Here is a 16,051-nt window from a genome sequence, read left to right as displayed (position 1 = left end):
ATCATATCGGTTACACATCCATGTTTTTACATACTGCTGTACTAGTGTCTGTTGTATTCTGCTGCCCTTCCTATCCTCTACTATCCCCCCTCCCCTCCCCTCCCATCTTCTCTCTCTACCCCATCTACTGTAATTCATTTCTCTCTCTTGTTTTTTTTCCCTTTCCCCTCACTTCCTCTTATGTGTAATTTTGTATAATAATGAGGGTCTCTTTCCATTTCCATGCAATTCCCCTTCTCTCTCCCTTTCGTCCCTGTTTATTGGTGATCTTTTTCTCATGCTCTTCCTCCCTGCTCTGTTCTTAGTTGCTCTCCTTATATCAAAGATGATATTTGGCATTTGTTTTTTATGGATTGGCTAGCTTCACTTAGCATAATCTGCTCTAGTGCCATCCATTTCCCTGCAAATGCCATGATTTTGTCGTTTTTTAGTGCTGAGTAGTACTTCATTGTGTATAAATGCCACATTTTTTTTTATCCATTTATCTATTGAAGGGCATCTAGGTTGGTTCCACAGTCTAGCTATTGTGAATTGTGCTGCTATGGACATGGATGTAGCAGTGTCCCTGTAGTACTCTCTTTTAAGGTCTTTAGGGACCTTATTTTTTCGTTTGTTGGTTATGGTGTGGGGGGGGCAAACCCCAGCCCCTGTATGTGCTAAACACCTACTGCCACTGAGCTGTTTGCGACAGTTTTTTGGTCAGTGATGATACTGGGGCCTCTGTCACTGAGCTTCGTCCCCATCCCTTTTTATTTTTATTTTACTTGGACCCAGGGTCTCACTAAGTTACCCTGGGCGGGGGTGGGGGGGTGGGGTGTCTGCCCTAAATTGCCTTGAATTTGATCCTCCTGCCTCAGCCTCCTGGCTATTTTTAGTAATAAATGGCCACCACACCTGACTATTTTTAGTAATTCAAATGGACTTTTGCTCATGAAGAAAGTGTCCAAATAAATGCCCCAGCAAAGGTGAAACCGTTTTAACTGAAAATTAGGACACTTTCCTGCCTGGCACCTGGTGCTGTGTTAGAGCTGATGCACCAGCAGGTGGACCTCAAGGAAGACCCCAGGCCGTGTTTACACTTTGTCCCTCTGGCTAGATCAACCCTCAGCCAGGGAGAGGCTTCCTGCAGCCCAGCTGGGCAGGGCCAGGTAGGAAGGACCACTTCTCACAGAGCAGCCCTGGACATTGTTCACGCGGGTGTCCATCCTGTCGGAGGCAGGGGGTGGGTAAAGGGGGCAGGCGAAGACTCCAATGACAGTGCAAAGAACGGCAGTGACCAGGAGGTGCTATCCATAAGCTGGAGGACCCGAGGGCCCCCAGCAGAGGTGACTTTCACTGCGGGCGTTGTGAGGGGCCTGGTGTCTCAGGCACAGATTGGCGTGTGTGTATGGCGCTGTGCTGCTCAGAGTAGCACTGGCTGCCTCCCCGGGAAGGAGGACAGGTCCCCTCTGTGCTGTCAGCAGTTGATCTGTAGGGCACAGCTGGGATGCTTGGCCCTGGGGTCCCCCTACTCCCCTAACCAAAGAAGCCGCTCAGGTCTTAGCAGATGTCCCTGCTTTCTAAGGAAACAATAAGTATTTATGTTGACTTTCCCCATCCTCCGTTTCCGTGGGGCCGTCAGCTAGACTGCAGCAAACGGGGACCTCAGTGGTGCTGACCCTGGGATTTGGGAGCAGAGCTCCGCGGAGGGCACTGGCTTTCACAGCCGTTGTGACTTGTCGCCGTAGGGATCATTCCTCGTTCTCCTGCACACTCTTTATATTCCCAGTTAGGACTTGACCTCCAACGAGCTCACCCGTGGCCTCCTGGGACCCCAGGTCAGGGCAGAAGACCCTGCCAGAGCAGTTGTGCTCTTCAGCCATAGCCCCCTCCCCTGTTCCCGGGCCTCTGCCTTGGGCGGTGTGCCTCTGGACTGGAGTTGTAGTTGCTTTTAATTCAGAACAGTGTCCCCGCCAGGTCACGGGGTCTAGGGGCATGGGGACCACTCACTGGGCCCCAGCATGAGGTAGGCAGAGACGGAGCTGTTAGCCACTAGAAGAAGAAGAAAATAGATGGCACCAAAGATGGACCTAAACCCAAACATTCCAAAAGCACAGTGACTTCAAAAAGCAGGGCTGGGCTGGGGCTCAGCGGTGGAGCTCTCACCCAGCGTGTTCGAGGCCCTGGGTTCCATCCTCAGCACCACATAAAAACAGATAAGTAAATAAATAAAGGACTATGTCCTACTACAACTAAAAAAAAATAAATAAATATTTTTTAAAAACTTCAAAAAGTAAATGAATTAATGAAGTATTCTAATACAAAGGCAGAGATGTCAGATTAAATTTAAAACAACAACAACAAATGACCAGCTGTGTGCTGTTTTCCACTTACCCTGAGTATGAAGACCAGGGTGGGTCGGAAGGAAAGGGAGGGAAAGAGATGTGTCATGCAAACAGGAGGCCATGTCAGCACAGATGGAGCCGAGACCAGGGGTCCACCAAGAAGGAGGGACATTTCCTGAGGATGGAGCAGTCGGTTCATCAGCAGAAATACCAACCATAAATGCCTAGTAACCCATTCAAAATGCATAAAGCAAAAACTAACTAAAGTAAAAGAAAAAAGAGAGAAACTCATAGTCACACATAAAACACTTGTGAATGTATTAAACAGAGACATACGGCCCCCAACCAAGAACTGCACAGCACTGCTGAGGAAACCAAAGCCGACTTGGACGCCAGGGGAGAGCAGATCAAAGCTGTTGGTGCCCCTTCTCCCTGGGCTGACCAGTGCCTTCAGCGAGTCCCAGTCCACCTCAGCAGCTTGTGAAATGGAAGTGGACAAGCTGAATCCCAAGTTACGTGGGAGTACAAAGGACCTGCAGGGGCTGGGCAGTTCTGCAAAACAAAATCAGAAGATCCACCCGGCCGATTTCAAGACTCAAAGCCACAGACCTCGAGTTACTGGCAAAAGGACAGACAGATTTCAACAGAGCCCAGACAGACCCACACACCTGTGTGCTTAGTTGATTCGTGACAGGGCCGCTCAGTGGGGGAAAGAAACGTTATTAACAATCGGTGTGAATAGCTGGATGCCCACTCGTGGGGTAAGCAAGACTTCTTAGAAGGAACGAAAAACAGAAGCAGTGAAGAGCATTGAAGAGCATGAACAGCAAGTCCAGCTGGAAGGAGGTGTCCTCTCCGGCAGGACTGGCCGGCAATGTGAGCTGCTCTCTCAGCTTCCCTACAGCCAGCCCGATTGAAAATGGACCAAAGGCTTAAAGATACATAAATTGGTGGTAAATATATGAAAGCTGTTTGGTGTCATTGGCCACCGGGAAAAGCATGGACGAGCTGATGTCTTCTGACAATAGAAAGGGCAGAATCAATCAGCATCTAGAACATTCACACGTCCCTGGGGGCAGTGAACTGGCACCGCTGGCCCAGTGACCCTCTCCTGCTGTACTTGCCCAACAGTGGGAACAGCTGTCCACAAAGACAGGGACACGAATGTCAACTGCAGCTTTGTCCATGACGGCTCCAGTTGGGAACAGCCCTGATGACTGTCAGCAGGACACTGTGGGTGGACTGTGGCAGGTCCCTGTGGTGACTAATTCTGAGCAACCAACAAAGAATGAACAACTCATGTGCAATTACATGGGTGGACCTTAAAAAAACACGATGGGCCCAAACAGCCAGAAGTGAAGGAGTGGATGTGCTGGGGTTCTGTTTACGTGGAACTCGAGAACAAGCAAGGCTAATCCCTTGTTGAAATCCAAACAGCAGCCTCCTGGGTGGGGTCCGGGGCACCTGGCGGGGATGTGTTGGTTGGGTGCTGGTGACATGCTCTCACATGTCTGCCAGACCCCCGCGCCGGGCTCACTGCCTGTGCATCTTGGGCTGACCGGGTTCTGCCTCCGTGGGAAACAGCTGCTGTGCCTTTGGGGTGGGTGCTCCAGCTCTTTGGCCCACAGAGCCTGTGAGCACCGCCACTGTTATTGTTTAAACACCAGGTGGGAATACCAGCCGATCTTACTGCAGCGGAAGGTTGTGCAGTTTTTTTGGTAGCAGGAATTGAACCCAGGGGTGCTTAACCACTGAGCCACATCACCAGCCCTTTTTGATATTTATTTAGAAACAGGATCTCACTGAGTTGCTTTAGGGCCTTGCTAAATTACTGAGGCTGGCTTTGAACTTGACTCCTCCTGCCTCAGCCTCCTGACCCGCTGGGATTACAGGTGTGAGCCACCAAGCCCGGCTGAAATGGGAGAGCTACATGTGTAATGGGGTTTGTGTCGGGTAAAGAGCCAGATAAGACATGGAGAGCATAACTTCATTTTTCTTAAGTCCCAAAAGGTGAGTTTAAGAGGTTTGTTACTCTGGATAATATTTATAAGCTTATTGGAAGCATATTTCCTTTATCAGAGTTTAAGAGAATGTCCGCCCGTGTCAGTACATCGGGTCTCAGGGGCAGCGCAGGAGGACTGTCTTCCTCACACCCTGTGAGTCTGACGAGTGTGCTCTTCTTACATGTGATCCCGTTGCAGCTGAGGTTTGCGTTCAAGGCCTACTTTCCTCACGCCCCTGCATCTCTTGCCGCAGTGCTGTCGCAACTTCCTGAAGGTAAGTCCAGACCAGAGTGACTTCTGGGAAGACCTTTGGCCAGCAGTGACCCCTTCCCTCTCAATCCCTTATCTGTCCATGGAGATGGCCTTGTATCCAAGATCCCTTAAGCTCCCCGGGCCTCACCTTCTGAGGATTTTGACATGAGAATCTGCTTCATTTCCTGGTTATGATCACGGACCAAAAGAAGGGGAAAGGAGAAGGGAGAGCGGCTCTGGCTCCTCTGTGAGGGTCTGGTCCAGCCCCAGGCCCTGGGTGCCAGCCAGGCCCCGAGGTGCAGGCTGAGACGCGGCTGAGTCAGATGAAACAGCTCGTGTATTTTCCATTCTCTCCACCCGCGGCTGTTGCTGAGGAGCAGGGAAGGTGGAGGGCGAGGCCGGGAAAACCCAGGGGAATCTCACCTCACCAAGGGGCCGGAGGGTTGGAGCACTGGTGCCACGCTGCCATCAGACACAGCCACCGCACTTCCTTCACGGGCACCGCCTCCATGGGACATGTGGGCTCATGTTCAGGGAGCGCTGCAAACCCTGGGGTGCAGGGAGGGTGGCGCGCTGGGGCCACCACCCTCCCTCAGCTTCCTTTCTCCCAGACTCGATGGGACCTGTGTGAGGGGCTGGGTCGTGTCCCAGGGCGGGAGGGCTTGCCTGGCCGCCCCGTCCTCAGCACCACAGGGAGGAGGACCCCTGGAGGAAGGCGGATGTTCCGCTTCAGAGCATTTTACAAAACCGGAATTCCTCCTCTTTTTTTTAGGAGATGAAGGCTCTGGCCCAAAGTGATCCATCTGGCACTGTCCTCAGATGCTGGGGGTGGCCCCAGTGGGATCTCTGGGTGATATCGTCCCTGTCCTAGACGTCTGCCCCACATAGAGGCGTGACTTCAAGCCGAAGTCCAGAAGCTCTGTGGCTCGCGGGGACATGTCCTTTCTAGTGCTTGAGCACTAGAGCGACGTTAGGATTGGAAATGTATCTCATGTCCACTGTGAGGTCCCCGGGGCACAAAAGAGAGTCACTGCTGAGCGCTAGCTAGCAGCCATAGGAGAGGGAAGTAAAATAAGTAACTAAACCACTAAAAAAAAGACCATGAAAATGAAAAACGCCCAGAAGCTGTGAGCTGAAGGTCGGGTAGCTCCATGAGTCGAGGCGGTGCCCCGTGCCCTGGCACCCTGGAGACGCCCTCGTACTCCCATGGCTGTCCTCACTGTTCTATCACCCCTGTCACTCGACCTTGATGGGAGCTGTGAGCACACGCATGCTGGCACACCTAGAGCCACAGGAGGCCAGGAGAGCGTGCGGAAACCTTTGTCTGCACGATGCCCACGTGTTTTTCCCTCTTTTCTTTAATGTGAACCAAGGTCATATTCCAGAGTCTTCACGACCCTAGGTCAGGTGAGTGGTCCATTCCCGTTCCTCATCGGTGGCTTTGGTCCAGTCTCTGTGTACATCGGAGCAGAGGTCAGGGGATGGAAAAGAAAGACCCTGGGGCACGGGCTGCGGGGCCCATGTGACAAGGTGGCTGCTTCTGCACCCTTCACCCACTTCTGTGTAACTGCGTCAGGTGCTTTCACGTTTGTCCCTGCGTAACTTGGACAGATGTTTCCTCCCCAGGCTGAGAAGATCCCGGCTGGGAAAAGCAGGGCTTGGTGCCATGAACCAGGAGGGAGAGGCCTGTCCTCAGACTGTTCCAGGCTCCCCACAGGTCGCTCCTCCTGGGCTTGGCGCTTCCTGGGTCTGCCTCTGACTTCTTTTCTGCACCCATAGGTCTCCCCCAGGGACACTGGCTCCAGCGACTGCAGCTCATCTCCCAGCAGCTCAAAGAGGCCGTGGAAAACCAGCCCCAGGGGTGAGCAGTACTGCCCCAGGCCCCCTCCCAGCGGGTCCTTCCCTCAGCCCTTCCCCTTGAGCAGGCTGCAGGTCCTTCCCTGGCCCTCATCACACAGGCCGGCACCTGCCTGGCGAGAGGTGGGGGGAAGCCGTGCGGGTGGGCAGGTCAGGCAGACAGACGGAGCACAGGTCTGCAACAACCCAACCCAGCCAGTGCCTCTGGGACTGGATGGGCTGCTGTCTTCCAGGGACCAGGACTGAGCGGCCCCTCCTCCCGTGTTCTCCACTGTTCTCAGGACCCTTTTCAGAACATTGATCCCGTGTTCTAAGGGAGGGCTCAGACACAGTGGCTAGGGAGGCAAGGACAGTGCTTAGAGCTCGGGGGTCCCCTGGGCGTGAAGGAACCCGGGCCAGGTCCACTGTGAGCTGGCTGCAGAGAAGCCTGGAGCACTCTTGTTCCTGTAGCCAGTCCAGAGGGAAGTGCCCCCACCACCCCTGATCTCAGGCCCACCCACCAAGGTGTCCCTGAGCTAGAGAAGAGCAGCCTTCACCCTCAGCAACCCCGGGCCCTGTGTGACAGGGAAGCTTGCAAGGGGTGTCAGCCTCCTGGCATGGATACCCCATGAGGACAAGAAGGCAGAGAACACACCGCTCTGCAGACATTCCCCATTGCTGAAACGTTGATCAGAACCTGGGTCTCCCTGGAAAGGAAGCTGCACGGGTTTCTCCCCATGTCCGACCTCTGCCCCTGTGTCCCAAAGGCTGGCTTCCTTCTGGACCCCAGGACCCACTTCCTCTCCTGCTCTGGCCTGCCCAGGGCTGCCCCTATGGCAGGGAGGCCCACCTCCACAGCAGCCCAGCTGTGCAGGCCAGGCAAGGCAGGAGGCGCTTTGCAGGGTCTCATCCTCTGTCGCATCTGCTGTTACCAGCCCAGACTTTCCTTCCTCACAGCCGTGCTCATTTAAGGAACCTGGTGGTAACACAATGTCCAGTGTCCTCAGAGCACATGGGGCTTGTTTTTGGTTTGGGTGCTAAGGACTGAACCCAGGGGTGCTTAACCACTGAGCCACATCCCCAGCCCTTTTTAATATTTTATTTAGAGACAGGGTCTCCCTGAGTGGCTTAAAGCCCTCACTGAGTTGCTCATGCTGGCCTTGGACTTTTATCCTCCTGTCTCAGCCTCTCACCAAGCCTGACACACATGGGGTTTTGAGAGGTGTCCCTTTAGATGCTTTCTGCTGGGTTCATAGTGGCACTCTGACAGGTTTTGAGGGTAGCTGTGTTCTTTGCAGGTCATTCTAGAGTGAACAAGTACAGTTTAAGCCCGATACAAACATTAAAGCTGCCACGCACAGAGGTGCACACCTATAATCTCCACAACTCAGGAGGCTGAGGCAGGAGGATCACAGGATCCAGGCCAGACTGGGAAACTTAAGTGAGATCCTGTCTCAAGATAAAAAATAAAAAGTGTGGAGCGCCCTGGGTTGAATCCTCAGCCAAAGAGAAAGAAAAAGCAAAACCAGGCTTCCTGGCTCTGTTGCAGATCCCATGGAGGGCCCCTGCAGAGCTGGTTTCTGCTCGCCCACTTTGGAGGATGGGCTGACGTGGCCGCCGAGCAGTTACTGAGGTCAGACATGGACCCGCCTGCAGCCTTGCTGTGGTTCCTGGCCTTCTACCACGGCCCTCAGGAGGGGGCCCAGCAGAGAGCACGGACCATGGTAGGTGCAGGCCACTCTGCTCAGGCTGGGCTGCAGAGAGGGCTTGCCTTTCCCCTAGTCCCCGTCACCCGAGCTCTGGGCTTGTGATGATGTTCCCCTGGGGGACAGGTGAGTGTGGCTGGGCGTGCTGGGGTGCCACAGGGAGGCTGGTCTGCAGCGAGTCCTCTCTGCCATGGCGGCCTGGCCAGCACTGCTCTCTGAAGTCAGCGAATCCTCACGTTGCGGCTTTGTTTAGACCTCTTTCTAAAGCATTCGCATGATACGAACCACTTTGCTTCCGAAAGAGCCGTGGTCATTTCCTGAATGACAGAGCAGCTAAGTCCAGGACTGGCAGCAGTGGTGGACACAGTCGCTGCTCTCTGGAATGCAGTAATCACAGGAAGCCAGGTCTGTGGAAGGTTGGCACCTCCCTGCCAACATGTGTCTGCGGGCTTGCAGACCGCCAGCTGCCAGTGCGTTTTGCTGGTTTTAATAATTAAAGGGAAGGGGCTTAATTATGTATGGAACAGTGCTCTTGTTTGCCCTGTATATTCTGCTGTTTGAAAGAAATAGACCAGTACAGCTGTCTGTACGTTGTATCCGTTTAAAGACTTGCATTTTAAAGAAATCACCATAATCCACATATGTATTTGAGGAAAGCTATCTGATTAAAAAGAAAACCTTCTATTTCTTCCCTTTTGAAGATCACATTAAGCCAATTAGGGGAAATCCTAGTTTATGTTTCTCATCATCTTATTTTTAACAGTAATAATTAAGACGTATGAAGCACTCATGATTTCTAAAGCCCTTTAGTATGCATTTCATATTTGGCTTTTTGTGAACTAAGTTGGTAGGTATGTGTTAAATTCCTTAGGGACCATAGATACTGACAAAGAGAGATTCACTTTTCAAGGACAGAGACAAGTTTTCCAGTAAGATTTCATTTCTAGAAAGTTCTACATTGGCATGTCTTTCTACTAGTTAACTTGGTTTTGGAGGTTTTGATGTTTCTTTAAATAAAACTTGTACATATTCCTTTTTTAAAAAAAAAATTGTACGTGTAGATGGTCAACATGCCTTTATTTTTTTTGTTTATTTTATGTGGAGCTGAGGATGGAACCTAGTGCCTCACACGTGCTAGGCGGGTGCTCTGCCCTGCACTACAGCCCAGCCCTGGGCATACGTGGGTATACTTAGGCCTCTGGCATAAAAGCAGATCGACTCCTTGAGAATAGGCGGTGCCCGCTGCGTCCTGGCTGCTCCATCCTGCTGACACCAGGGCCTCTGTTGGCAGTGCTGGCCCCTGCCTCCCGGGAGCCTGACCCGAGGCTGGCATGTGTGACACCCGGGAAGGGGAGGGAGTTTTTCTGGGTTACCCAAGAACACAGACCTCTCGCACCTGGGCTTTGCAAGCTTTGACCCCCTAGTGGTCCATCAGGTGCCTAGAGAAGCAAGGCCTAAGCGGCGTGGCCAGGTCAAGCCTGGCAGCACCTGTGCTCTGTGGCTGTCCCCAAGGCGTGGAGCGCAGAGTGGGGCATGGTGCCTGCCTGAGGGCCTGCCCCTCCCTGGCAGACCACTTCTCTGCCACTCGGTGTTCATCTCCTCTGCTGACGGAAGAAGATCATGACGACACCCCATGCGGGTGTCCAGATGCCCAAGGCTCAGGCCAGGCTCCTCCCAGTGGCCCTGCTGCTCCACCCGAGGAGTCACCCTAAGGGAACAGTTACATACAGGGATGTCCTTCATGGGCGCCGGCAGAAAGAGGCAGCCCAAAGAGAGCAGAGCAGGTGTGAGCCGGCCTCCTGAGCCCGAGGCCCCAGGGGGTGGCAGGCAGTCAGGGGCAGGGCGTGCCACCGCCCAGGGTCAGTGTGTCCTGTGGGGAGAGGCCTGCGGGGCCTTTCCCACGGCCTGGCTTGTGGTTGGTGGCGCTGACTCAGCACCACAGTGTGCTGCAGCCTGTGGCCAGCGGCATCCAGGCCTGGCTTCCAGGGAGCGCCGCCCGCGCCCTGCCCTAGAACTGGCCCTGCCCTAGAACTGGCCGTGGGAATGCTGGGGACAGGCCCAGCGCTCTTTCAGAAGCCTGGGGCCTGGCCGTTGGGAGTGCACATGGCATTTCCCATCACGACTCTGAGTCCTCGCATTGTTTCCAAGTCACAGCCTGATGTGCCTTCTCTAGCAAGCAGAGTCTCAGCATGAAATGAGCATTTCTTATGCAAAAACAACCCCCAGACTTAGAACAGTTACCACCATTATGTGGCTTGCACAGACTCTGACCTCTGCCCGAGCCTTAAAGGCATACAGACAGCCTGTCCAGTGTCCCGGACAAAGCAGTTGTGCCGTGAGAGTGTGTGTGTGTGTGTGTGTGTGTGTGTATGATTGTGTAACTGTATATGAGTATTTTAGTATATTAGTGTGTGTGCGCATACGTATGTGTGTATGTAGCTGTGTGTATGTGTGTTTGAGTATGAGTGTGTATGTGTGTGTGACTATTGTGTGACTGTATGAGTCTATGTATGTGAATGACAGTGTGTGCGGCTGTGTGTGTGTAACTGTGAGTGTGACTGATGACTGTGTAAATGTGTGTGTGTGTGTGACTGACAGTGTGTGGCTGTGTGTGTGTAACTGTGAGTGTGACTGGATGGCTGTATATAAGTGTATGTGTGTGTGACTGGATGACTGTGTGTGGCTGTGTGTGTGTGTAACTGTGGGAGTATGTATGATTGTGTGTGTGTGTGGCTGAGTGTGTGTATGACAGTGTGTATGGCTGTGTGTAACTGGGAGTGTGTGTGACTGGATGACTGTGGCAGTGTGTGTGAGTGTGTGGCTATGTGAGTGTGACTGGATGACAGTGCGGATGGGTGTATGCATGTGTCCCCAAGGCAGCGGTGGCAGTACCCGCAGTGGGCTCTTGGCGCCCTGGCTGTCCCTGTCCCCACTGTGCGGAGCCCCTTGCTGATTTCCGCTGAGGACTTTTTCCCATTTCCTTTCCTGCAACAGAAGGTGGACCTGGGTGGTGCATGGCTACTCCGTGAGCAAGCCCAGGCCCGGCCTTTCCTGTGGGCCTAGTGTGGCCCTGGCCTCAGGACCCTGCCTGCCTCCTTCCTGGGGCCTGCTGCAGAGCACCCAGAGCGCTCTAGAGGCCTGTGGGTGCTGCTGCCCTGACCCACCGTGCCCTTGCCCTGCAGGTGCAGGCTGAGGCCGTGCTCCGCCGCCTCCGTGAGCTGTCGGGAAGCACCCGCCTCTCGGCCAGGGACCTGCAGGCTTTGGGGGAGAGCAGCCCGGGGGACCCCAGATCGCCTGTGTGCACCCAGCTCATCAGGCAGCTCCTCCTCAACTTCCTGCTCTGGGCTCCCAGAGGCCACACCATCGCCCAGGAAGCCATGGCCTTTGTAAGTCCCCGCTTTCCTGAACCTCCAGGTGGAAGGGTCTTCCCGAGGGTCCCAGGCCTTAGAGTGTGGGGATGAAGGGTCAGTGGGGTTGGCCGCTGGGAGGGGCCCCTGGCCTGCCGGCGCAGCACCCTCCGCCACAGGAGAAGACCAGCTCAGAGGGAGGAGGTGCGTCTTGCAGGCCAGACGGCGAGTCTCCCTACGGGCTGGTCCATTGAGTGGCTGCTCACGCTGCAGGTCAGAGAGTTTTGCTTACAAAAATTCTGATTAATTGTGAAGAACTCCTTCCCAAAGCCCAGGTGACAGGAGGAGGAGGGGGTGTGGGCCAGACAGGGATGTCTTCACTGTGACACCGAGACACAGGCACCTACAGGAAACAGGCCAGTTGGACTCCTGGACATTGAAACTGTTGGGCGTCAAAGGATACGACCAAGACACTACAAAGACAGTTCTCAGAATGGGAGAAAATGTTCTAAAATCCTGTGTCTGCCAAGGGTTTGGTATCCAGAATGTGGAAGGAATCCTCAACTCAACAACAACAAAGTCAAATTGGAAATCGGGGAAGAACTCAACTAGGCACCGCTGTAAGGGTGTGCAGATGGCTAGGACCAGGCAGATGTCAGCAGCACAGGCCACGAGGGAAGCACGGACGGAATCCACAGTGAGGCCCACCGCCCTCCTCACGGCCGGTAAAAGAATAAAGAAAGTAAACGCTGAGGCTGCAGAGACGGGGAGGCTGCGGAGACCGGGAGGCTGCAGTGGCCCAGTCCCCGTGGAAAGGAGCTTGGCAGTGCCTCAGAAGGCCAAACGGGACTCCACAGGATGGAGCACTTCTACTCTTAACACACATTCCCCCAAGAACTGAAAGCAGGAGCTTGAACAGAGCCTGTACAGCGCATTCACGAGAGCCGGAAGGTGGCAGCAGACAAAAGGGTGAACCAACTGAGGCCCTTGTATGTGGTGGAATATTATTTGGCCTGAAAAAGGGAGTCCTGGTGCATGGCTGTAACACGGATGGACCTTGAAGGTCTCATGCTAAGGAAAATAGGCCAGGCACAGGAGAATGCTATGGGGCCCCACAGCCTGAGGTGCCCAAGTTCATGGAGACAGAATAGAATAGTGGGTGCCAGGGTCCGGGGAGGGTGTGGTGAAGAGTTTCTGTTTGGATGATGGAAAGTCCCGGAGACGGCGACTGAGCTGGCTGTGCGTTGTGAGCGTGTTCCACACCCCAGTCGTCAAAGCCATGCATATCCACTATGATTTCATAAAGCACTCAGAGGGGGCGCTGGGGGTGCAGCTCAGTGGTGGAGTGCCCGCCCTCGCCGCTGGTCCTGCGAAACAGTGTCCAGGTCCCAGCTCTCTCCAGGCAGGCTCTGGTGACGTGGCTGTGAATGCGCTGGTGGGTTCCGTGACACCTGTGGAGAGCCCTGGGAGACCTCCAGGAGGCCCTCCTCCCCGCAGGTGGTGCTGTGCAGCAGGCCCAGGGCCAGCCACCCCTGCGCTCCCGTGTGCCTAAGAGCAGAGAGCCCTGGCCCTCGTGGCCACCAAGCACGGGGACACTTGGGAGACTACTCTGTGCTTTCACAGAATGCATCTGCGACGGCACAGAGGCACCTGGACGGCATGGCGCCCATGGGGAAGCCAGGCATGATCTCAGCCACGGGTGGACTCCAAAAGTCACACTGCAAACAGAGCAGGGGCGGGTCCCAGGAGTGGGTGGGGGCAGGTGCTGCCTCTCGGTGGAGAGATGAGCCGGTTCTGACCTAGCTGAGAAAGGCTACGCTTGAGAGTGGCTGAGGGAGGGTCTTCTTTGTCCTCGCCACGCACACGTGCACACGCACACACACGCACGGGAACCTCGAGGCTGTGGGCGTGCAGCTAGCACCGGGCTGCGGTGATCACGTGGGCACACAAGACGCCACAGGTTCTCCTTGAGGGAAACAGCAATGAAAATCTAGAACAGGACTGAGGAGAAAAAGAGCTGTTTTCGCCACTGTGACCCAAAGACCTGACAAGAATAATTAGAGGAGGAAAGGTTTATCTTAGGGGCTTGGAACCCATCATCTCACCTCTCAGCTGTCTCACGTCAGCTTGGTGCGCTTTCTAGGGACGCCTCACATCCAAACCACAGCTTCCAAGCCCCCCAGGCTGGGAGACCCCATGCTTGAGAGCTCAGATGTGCACGTCACTGGGTGTCCACAGCCAGCTTCGCCTCCGCCGGGGGTGAGTTGAAGCCGCTGCTTTTCAGCCGTGTGATCCAGGGGCATGTCACACAGGTGCACAGGGGTGAGTCAGGCCGGCACAGAGCACCTGGGTACTCCCGATGGCGCTTGCTCCTACCTGTGACCCAGGTCTAATAAGGGAAAGTGTCAGACAAGCCCCAAGCCCGTCTGGGGGCAGCCGACACAATCCCTCCAGTGCAGCCATCGAGGCCATCAAAACCAGAAACATCTGGGAGACTGTCACAGCCTAGAAGAGCAAAGGACATGTGACGCTAAGTGTGATAGGTATCCCCGGTGGGGCTCTGGGACGGCAGAGGAGAACCATGGGGCCGAGGACTGGCTGTGACAGGCGCCCTCATAGGATGCTGGCAGGAGGGGACGGTAGAGGACCGGGACTCCACCCCCCTTTGCAGTCACTCACACTTCCTCCTCTCCTGGGGGAGTCCGCAGCTCAGGGTGGAGCGCTGGTCTGCAGGGAGACGGAGCCCCCCTCTGAGAGGAGACCTGCTTTCCCTTGGCGTGGATGGGACGGCAGGGTTGGAGGACGGGAGGGGAGTCTGCTGGGAGGCCTTTTAACTTTCTTCTCCCCTGTTGCAGATGGCCCCCACCCATGACGTCACCCAGGAGGTTATTGGCTTTCTGGACCAGACCTTGTACAGATGGGACCAGCTAGGCACGGGAGCCTCTGGGCCAGGAGCACTGGCCAGGGCACTCCTTCAAGAGCTACGAGTGCAAGTCTAATGGGGACGCAGGCCCTGAGGCGCCGTGGGCCAGGTGCCGTCTGCCAAGGCCGGGCCCTGTCTGTGGAGCGCTCTCTTAAGCTGAGAGACTGAGCCATTGTCATCTCGGGACGGTCGGTAGCACATAGGACAAAATGAGAAGCCGTGTGCTTGACTGTACTCGGCCCCTGTACCTGCGAGTGACCCCAGAGGCCTGCCCAGCCCAGGACACCAGCCAGGGACCTCAGCAGGATGGGCTGTTCCATTTCTGGTCCTTCAAGCGAGATGCAGGACTATTTTTTTGTATGATTCAAAGTCTTTAGATGAAAATTAGGTCACCTTGGCCTTGGTCTGAAGCTTGGCCTCTTCTCCAAGGTGCTTCCCAGGGCTCAGGCTGCTGTTCTCGGGGACCTGAGAAAGGGCACAGACTCTGGCTCCCTGGCATTCTTCCTCTAGGAGTGGACCCCTCAGGTTTCCCCCAGGGCTCCCTGACCAGCCCAGGGGAAGCTGCTGGCCATAGGGGGGTCCCTGGTGCTGAGCAGAGGAGCACATGGCGCAGGGAGCCGGCCTGGCCCAGGGTCAATACTGCCTGCCACCAAAGGGCTCCTGCTACTACGCAGGGGCCCACAGTGGCCCTGGATGCAACAGGAGAGGGTGACACGGCACCAAAACAAGAATTGGGTCCTAACAGAGCCAGCGGCCCTGAGTCAGTGTCCCTCTGTGTCATTTGAGGATGTGGTTCAGCCCCATTGTGCCTTGCACTGCCCTCGGCTCTGCTGTGGAGGTGTGGAGTGACCCGGGGCCCCTCTCTTCCTCTGGTTTATGTGATGGACGTCTCTGGGTCTTCTTCCTTTGAGGTGTGAGGTTTTTGTGGGGTTGGAAGTTCACCTTTAGGGGAATCACGCTGCTGACTGAGCCAGCCCCAGGCCCTGGGGCCTGGGCCTTTCTGCTGGGGAATGTCTTGGTGTGGACATCAGGGTCACTGTGGTGTAAAGGCTCCTCAAAGTGCACAGTGGCCCTGAAAGGAGGGCTCCCTCCTGTGCTGACTCAGAACCAGAGCCTGGGGGCCTGCCCTGGGACCTGGGGTCAGCCCCTGTGAACTTGACGAGAGGCTGGATTTGGTGGCAGCATGTGACCCCAACAGGAGGGGCCCCGGAGGCAGAACCCCTGTGTGGGTGAGGCTCCAGAGGAAAATGCAGAGCGTCCTCCTCACTGCCAAGTCCCCAGTCGCCCTCCCTGTTCCCAAGTTCTCTGCCATCCCACCTGACCCTGTGCCCCGTGGTACCCGCCTGACCCTGCGCCCTGCAGTCTCACAGCAAAAAATAAAGCCAGTTGCTTTTCCAGCTCAGGTTCCAGCCACGTTCCTGAAAGGTCTCCTGACTTTTCTGTGCCCTGTTGGTAGCGTCTCCTCCTTGACTTGGTGCCCTGGGCACAGGAGCTGGCACCTTCCTCCTGGTGCTGTCCTGCTGTGGTCCAGTGAGCCCTGGTCTGGCGGGGACTCATGCAGGAAGGCAGGGCTGGTCTTGTGACTGATGCTTCCCCTGTGCCCTTTCCCATGCCCATAAAGGTACCCAGGGGGAGGTGCTCCAAGGTGGGAACAGGGCGG

General features: G+C 55.2%; 1 protein-coding gene across 5 annotated transcripts in view; it reads left to right on the top strand.

Moving 5' to 3' along the window:
- Fancc (FA complementation group C) overlaps positions 1-15,788 on the top strand; it is a 178,368-nt gene extending 162,580 nt beyond the window's left edge. For 3 of the 5 annotated variants that reach the window (XM_076836734.2, XM_076836732.2, XM_076836735.2), the window contains 6 exons: positions 4,526-4,601; positions 6,359-6,440; positions 7,965-8,139; positions 11,304-11,507; positions 13,612-13,727; positions 14,324-14,482. In XM_076836734.2, the coding sequence (XP_076692849.2) occupies positions 4,526-4,601; positions 6,359-6,440; positions 7,965-8,139; positions 11,304-11,507; positions 13,612-13,727; positions 14,324-14,399 (729 nt within the window). In that variant the 3' untranslated portion in view covers positions 14,400-14,482. Of the gene's footprint in view, positions 1-4,525; positions 4,602-6,358; positions 6,441-7,964; positions 8,140-11,303; positions 11,508-13,611; positions 13,728-14,323 lie in introns of all 5 variants that reach the window. The other 2 variants (XM_076836733.2, XM_076836736.2) reach the window with 2 other exon arrangements.
- The last annotated feature ends 263 nt before the right edge of the window (positions 15,789-16,051 follow it).

The sequence above is a fragment of the Callospermophilus lateralis genome, chromosome 17 (genome assembly GCF_048772815.1).
Source record: "Callospermophilus lateralis isolate mCalLat2 chromosome 17, mCalLat2.hap1, whole genome shotgun sequence".
Lineage (NCBI taxonomy): Eukaryota > Metazoa > Chordata > Mammalia > Rodentia > Sciuridae > Callospermophilus > Callospermophilus lateralis.
The sequence above is the reverse complement of the archived record's forward strand: the minus strand, read 5'-3'. Positions and strand labels throughout refer to the sequence as shown.